Below are 6180 nucleotides of genomic sequence, written 5' to 3' on the forward strand. Positions count from 1 at the left end.
GAAAGAACCCAGGTAGAATTTGGTCTGTGTGTTTTGCATCTAAGGATCTTCCCGCCCTCTCCCATTTCACTCCCAGAAACCCCATTTTATAAAGCAGGAAAGAGAGACCCAGGGCGACCACAAATAACTCCGAGAGACCTGTGGAGGGAGCCGTGGAATTTATTTGGGGGTCCAGGAGCACGGGTGTAGCCGGTATGGGCTGGCTCCAAACTACAACTCCCAGGAGGCACCGGGCCCCCAAAGCCCACGCGACGTCACAGCGGCAGAGGGCGCAGGCGGCTCGGCTAGCCCGGCCGGTGGACTGTTGGGCCGTTTCGCTCGGACCTCGGCCCTGGCCCTGGCCCTGGCCCTGGCCCTGGCACCGCGGTAAGTGGAGCAACCCGCGCCAACCCTGCCTGCAGGGGCTTGGCGGCGCGCGCTCGTAGCCTCCGCCATTGAGCTGGGCTGTGGAGTGCGCGTGGACCGGGATGGCATCTACCATATAGGGGGGATACGGGCCGAACCAAGTGACCCTGCGGAGGGGAAACCCAGACGGCGACTCCCAGGCCGCTACTTTGGGGCAGTTGGGGGGACCATACTGTGTGCCACACATACGCAGACCACACTCGAGGGGTCCAGGTCTGAAGACGCTCAGTCTGAAGACGCTCAGTAGGGGTCAACCCCGCCCCCTGAACGGGGGTCCCCAGGACCATAGGGAGCGGGGCGTTGTTTTCGGGCTGGACGAGTCTGAGGGTCTCCAACCCTCCAAACACCAGATAGAGCCTCAAGTTGAAGAATTGCCTCGGAAAACAAGGTTTACAGGCTCGGCCTGTATGTGTTTGGGAGGTGGTTGAATGGGTGGGCAGAGATTGCCCAGGTCTGATGATACCAGTGCCCACGTGGAGAGATGGTGCCGGTTGTCTGGATTAGGATCTTTACAACTACCCCTTCCCTTTCCCTGACAGATGGGAACTGTTCCCTGGGGACTGAGCTTGTCAGCATCCTTGACCTGCTGTCGCCCCTGAAGTCAGAGAAGAGACCCTGCGGATCCACACACACCCCCTGCCCCATTTCGGGGTTGTGTCCTTGTATCTGGTCCTCTGCCCCTAGCAGCCGCCTAGTCCGACAAAGAAACAAAGGAGCAGAGCAGAACGATGATATTGGCGTCCGTGCTGGGGAGTGGTCCCCGGAGCGGACCTCCACTCCGGCCCTTACTGGGGCCTGCACTGTCGCTCCGGGCCCGCTCCACATCAGCCACCGATACGCACCACGTGGAGATGGCACGGGAGCGCTCCAAGACTGTCACCTCCTTTTACAATCAGTCGGCCATCGATGTGGCAGCGGAGAAGGTGCGCAGCTGGCAAGAGGCCGGGTCCGGAGCTGGAACGGGTGTCCAGGGAAGGGGTGGAGCTAATGTGGTGGGGGTGGGGTGTTGCAGATCCAGTGCTCAAAGCCCATCTGCCCCCTCCAGCCCTCAGTCCGCCTCACTCCAACCATGATGCTCTATTCAGGCCGCTCTCAGGACGGCAGCCACCTCCTGGTAAGATTTCTGCACCCTATTTCCCTCTTGGTCCCTGGAGCTCTGGCCCAGCCACTCATGTCCTGGCCCTGACTTCCCTCTTCTTTTCTAGAAAAGTGCCCGGTATTTGCAGCAAGAGTTGCCAGTGAGGATCGCTCACCGCATCAAAGGTTTTCGTAGCCTTCCTTTTATCATTGGCTGCAACCCCACCATATTACACGTGGTAAGGTGGTCTCAGGGGGCATGGGTTTCTCTAGAGGGAACTTTAGATCATTGTGCCCACTGCCCAAGGGGCATATTGGGAGATGGGACTAGAGTGGCAGAGGCTTGTCTGCCAAAAGGTTTCAGGGCCATAGAAGACTCAGATCCAAGCCTTCAGAGGCCAAAGTTGAATATTCATGGAGGCTTAAAAGGCCATGATGGGGGTTTAAACCAAGTGAATTGGGGTGGATGGCAATCCCCATGGGTAAGCATGGGTGGCTGCTCTCTACCCAGTGCCCACAACATCCCTGTGAATTCCCACACCTCTTCCTTGCAGCACGAGTTGTACATCCGTGCCTTCCAGAAGCTGACAGACTTCCCTCCGGTGAGGGCTGGGCCGGGGTAAGGTGAGGGGCTGAGAGGTCAGGGCTGGAACATCCATGCTTATGACTCTGTGGCCTATAGATCAAGGACCAGGCGGACGAGGCCCGGTACTGCCAGCTGGTGCGACAGCTGCTGGACGACCACAAGGATGTGGTGACCCTCTTGGCTGAGGGCCTTCGTGAGAGCCGGAAGCACATAGAGGTTAGGGGCAGCACAGTGGGCACCCAAGCCTACTGGGGGGCCTGGGAAAGGTACAGAGTTCTGAGACTCCACTCTTTACAGGATGAGAAGCTTGTCCGCTACTTCTTGGACAAGACACTGACTTCAAGGCTTGGGATCCGTATGTTGGCCACACATCATCTGGCGCTGCATGAGGACAAGGTGGGGTGCTGGGATCTGAGACCTATCAGGTGGGGCAGAGGGGACTGAGCCAGGGGCCCCCTTGGGCTGGGGACTGGGCCAAGGGCCTGGGGAGAGGTTTGGGGCTGCTTCAGAGGTCCAAAGATTGCAGGCATTTGGTGGCCAAGGTGTGGGTCAAGGTGCTGCTTAGTCTTGACTTCTTTCTCCTGCCAGCCCGACTTTGTTGGCATCATCTGCACTCGCCTGTCGCCAAAGAAGATTATTGAAAAGTGGGTGGACTTTGCCAGGTGAGGCTAGAACAGCTAAGGGGGTGGATATCTTCCAGCCCAGAAGGCTTGGGTCTGAGCCCTTGCCTAGGGCATGGTCTAGGGCAGGCTTTCTCAAATGTGGCACAGTTAACATTTTGGGTCAGATAATTCTTAGGAGGTGTCTCATGCTTGTTAGGATCTTTAGAAGGGTGCCTGGCTTTTACTTAATACAACTCCTAGCTGTGGCAAGCAAAAATGTCTCTAGAAATTGCAAAATTTCTCTAGGGGTGGTGGGGGCAGAAATTCCTCCATCTGAGAATCACTGGTCTAGGTCTGAACCCTTGCTCCTACCTACAGACGCCTGTGTGAGCACAAGTATGGCAATGCCCCCCGCGTCCGCATCAATGGACATGTGGCTGCCCGTTTCCCCTTCATCCCTATGCCACTGGACTACATCCTGCCTGAGCTCCTCAAGAATGCCATGAGGTGGGCTGGCTGGATATGTTGGAAGGGGGCAAGACAGGAACAGGGGTGAAGCTGGGGTACCACTACCTACTGATCTTTCTTCCCTGCATAGAGCTACGATGGAGAGTCACCTAGATACTCCCTACAATGTCCCAGATGTGGTCATTACCATCGCCAACAATGATATCGATCTCGTCATCAGGTTTGCCCTGAGTGGGAGTTGAGCCGGGATATATGGGGGTTCCAGGCACTGTTTCTGACTTGCTCTATGACCTTGAGCCATACCTGCCCCGCCGTGAGACAAGATACTCTTTGTTTCTGAGAATGCCATGAGCTGGATATGAATGGATCTGGGGTCAGCTGGTTTCCAGGGCTCTGTGCTTGTCAGCAACTGAAAGGCCTGGACTGAGGAGTCAGGAGTAACCAGTCCATGATGCTGGCTTGAGAATAAATGTAAAATCCTGTGAGAAGGTACAAGCAACCAGTGGCTCAGCAGAAGTGAGGATGGAAGGATATCACTTATGAAAAATAATGCCCGAGGGTCCAGGTGGACTACATTCCATCTTTGGGTGGAGGGGGCAGGAAGGCTGACTTAGCACTATTTGCTTGGGAGGTAGTGAGCCCCCACCAAAGCTGAGCCAAGCCCATGTTATCAACATCCTGCCAGGATTTCAGACCGGGGCGGGGGAATCGCTCACAAAGACCTGGATCGGGTTATGGACTACCACTTCACTACAGCTGAGGCCAGCACCCAGGACCCCCGGATCAGCCCCCTTTTTGGCCACCTGGACATGCACAGTGGTGGCCAGTCAGGGCCCATGCACGGGTGAGGCCCCACCTGGCCACAATGGGAGGGTGGGGGTCCCCGGGAGACTCAAGCCTCTGAAGCCTCTCTCCTGTCCCCCATCCATTCTAGCTTCGGCTTTGGGCTGCCAACCTCACGGGCCTATGCAGAGTACCTCGGTGGTTCCCTTCGGCTGCAGTCTCTGCAGGGCATTGGCACAGATGTCTACTTGCGGCTCCGTCACATCGATGGCCGAGAGGAAAGCTTCCGCATCTGACCCCACAGCCCTTGGCCTGCTTGCCTGCCTGGCCCGGGCTGCACACCCTGCCAGGACCTTCTGGGTGAGGCAGGGTACAACCTTGCTCCACATGCTGCTGCATCTGGGGTCTTAGGGCCCCAAATATATGGAATTACATGGAGCCCGGTGCTGCCCCTCCTCTACAGAGGTCCGCTGCCTCCCTGCCTCCAGGCCTTGGAGGAGAGGAAGTGGGGACCCTTGAGGCCTCCAGCACCAGCTCCGTTATTCTTGTTCCTGGGGAACCCCTACCTTGACTGCTGTTTGTTATTAAAGTTCACATTTTGAATGCCCTCTTGGGCCCCGTGTGTGGGGAGCGCAGGTGAGCTTTGGTTTCCACCCTATTCTGGTTCCCTGGGCCCTTGGGTTTAATTAGCTCATGTCCTAGTCTCTAACTGTCCTGACAGCCCGGCAGGCTATGTATAGAATTGCCCCCAAATCTCTTGCACATTTGGTTTGGCGGGAGTTGGGATGGCTCTGGCAGTTTGTGTAAAGACCTTTCATTCATTTCACTTAACAAATGTTTCTGGGTCCCAGATAATTTTGAAGGCCCAACTTGGCCCAGCTTCAGGCCTCAGTTCTGACTCTTCCCTTCCTGGCAGTCACAGGTTCTGGAAGTGAAGGTCACCAGACTGGGCAACCTGAGCCACCTGATTCCTGAGCCTGAGTAAGGTTAAAAATACTGCCTGCCAGCTGTGCCTGCTTCTGCCAAGGAAAAGGAACACACAAGATTATACCCTGGCAGGTGCCAAGGGACAGTGGGGCATTGGTAGGGAGGGCTAAAGGAAAGGGCTCTAGAGAGCAGGTGGGACCCAGGGGAGGGGAAGACAGGCCTGAAAGTCTGCTTTGGTGGGACTAGTGATGGAGGTGGGGGATTGAGGGGAGACAGGAATTGTATCTGGAGGTCAAATGCCAGGTGGTGGAAACCACAGTGACTTACCAGACTGAAAATCCTGCTGACTGCAGTGCAGGGGGTCAGGCTGGAGTACAGCCAAGAAGCATGGGCTTTTTACTGCAGGCAGCAGTGATCCATGGACAGATTTTAAGCTAGGAAGGGATGTTTCCACTTGGATTTCGTAGAAGCAGATGCTGAAAGGAGGGTTTGTGTCCATGTGATTTGTTGAGAAAGTGCTCTGGTTAGGGAGTAGGGGAAGCAGGAAAGGGAAGGGCAGGAAACCAAACAAGGATGTCATCTCAGGCAAAAGTCCAGAGCTAGTAAGTTTTGCCTTAGAATTGAGGCAAGAGAGCTAAGTTCCACAGTCATTGATGGATTCCTTTACTTGACAATCATCGGTTAATGTCTACGTTGGGAAGTAGGGGTGGGTAGGTACTTAAACATCCAAACTGAAAACTTTCCTTTTCAGCTTTTTAAGGCAACACAGCTCTATTAGTCCAAGGGATAATTTGACAAAGAGCTTCTGGCTTTTGAAAGCACATCAATCAAAGGTAATCTGGATCTGAAGAGGCAACAAAAAGAGATTCCAGAGGATCTGGGGTGAAGCATCTCCATAGTTCTAGAAATAACAGATTTGCACAGTAGAAGGAGGATTAGAAGGAGAATAGTGAGGAGGTTGGTACAGTAACCTGGATCAGGGATTTATAAACCCTAGGTTAATCCTGAACTAGAAAGGAGAGCATCCCTGCAAGATGTTGGGTGAAGTCAAAAGTGAGGCACCAGAACCTTAGGTGGATAGAGTGACAATCTTGAAGATGGGGAGTGGGAGAAGGCATTACAATTTTAATCTTGTCTTGCCTAACTTATTTCTTCATATTCTTATGCAGCCAGACACTTGGCATTCATTGCCCACCTCCAATTCTTTAATTTCCCCAAAGCCGAGTTACGAGCACTTCCCATTGCCATCACCCTCCCCACCTCCCATATGGAACTCCTATTTCTTTTCTTTTCTTTTCTTTTCTTTTCTTTTCTTTTCTTTTCTTTTCTTTT

At 54.2% G+C, this 6180-nt stretch overlaps 1 protein-coding gene across 2 annotated transcripts; it reads left to right on the forward strand.

Moving 5' to 3' along the window:
* Nucleotides 1-238: 238 nt before the first annotated feature.
* Nucleotides 239-4681, forward strand: BCKDK (branched chain keto acid dehydrogenase kinase). 2 transcript variants are annotated; one of them, XM_049638686.1, is made up of 12 exons: nucleotides 241-366; nucleotides 945-1328; nucleotides 1451-1519; nucleotides 1611-1721; nucleotides 2037-2084; nucleotides 2165-2284; nucleotides 2366-2464; nucleotides 2657-2730; nucleotides 3049-3177; nucleotides 3269-3358; nucleotides 3824-3982; nucleotides 4073-4681. In XM_049638686.1, exons 2-12 carry the CDS (start codon nucleotides 1134-1136, stop codon nucleotides 4215-4217), a joined length of 1239 nt encoding a protein of 412 aa, XP_049494643.1. In that variant the 5' UTR covers nucleotides 241-366; nucleotides 945-1133; the 3' UTR covers nucleotides 4218-4681. The 2 variants fall into 2 exon arrangements, with proteins under 2 accessions (XP_049494644.1, XP_049494643.1); XM_049638687.1 differs by lacking the exon at nucleotides 3824-3982 and having other exon boundaries at nucleotides 239-366; nucleotides 4073-4680.
* The last annotated feature ends 1499 nt before the right edge of the window (nucleotides 4682-6180 follow it).

Source organism: Panthera uncia, chromosome E3 (assembly GCF_023721935.1).
Source record: "Panthera uncia isolate 11264 chromosome E3, Puncia_PCG_1.0, whole genome shotgun sequence".
Taxonomy (NCBI): Eukaryota; Metazoa; Chordata; class Mammalia; order Carnivora; family Felidae; genus Panthera; species Panthera uncia.

What these genes read in the sequence shown, in the direction of transcription:
- BCKDK (XM_049638686.1), top strand. Translation starts at nt 1,134, where the DNA reads ATGATATTGGCGTCCGTGCTGGGGAGTGGTCCCCGGAGCGGACCTCCA. An exon ending in TGGCGCTGCATGAGGACAAG is followed by an intron (nt 2,465 to 2,656) that starts GTGGGGTGCTGG and finishes TTCTCCTGCCAG; the next exon opens with CCCGACTTTGTTGGCATCAT. An exon ending in CTCCTCAAGAATGCCATGAG is followed by an intron (nt 3,178 to 3,268) that starts GTGGGCTGGCTG and finishes TTCCCTGCATAG; the next exon opens with AGCTACGATGGAGAGTCACC.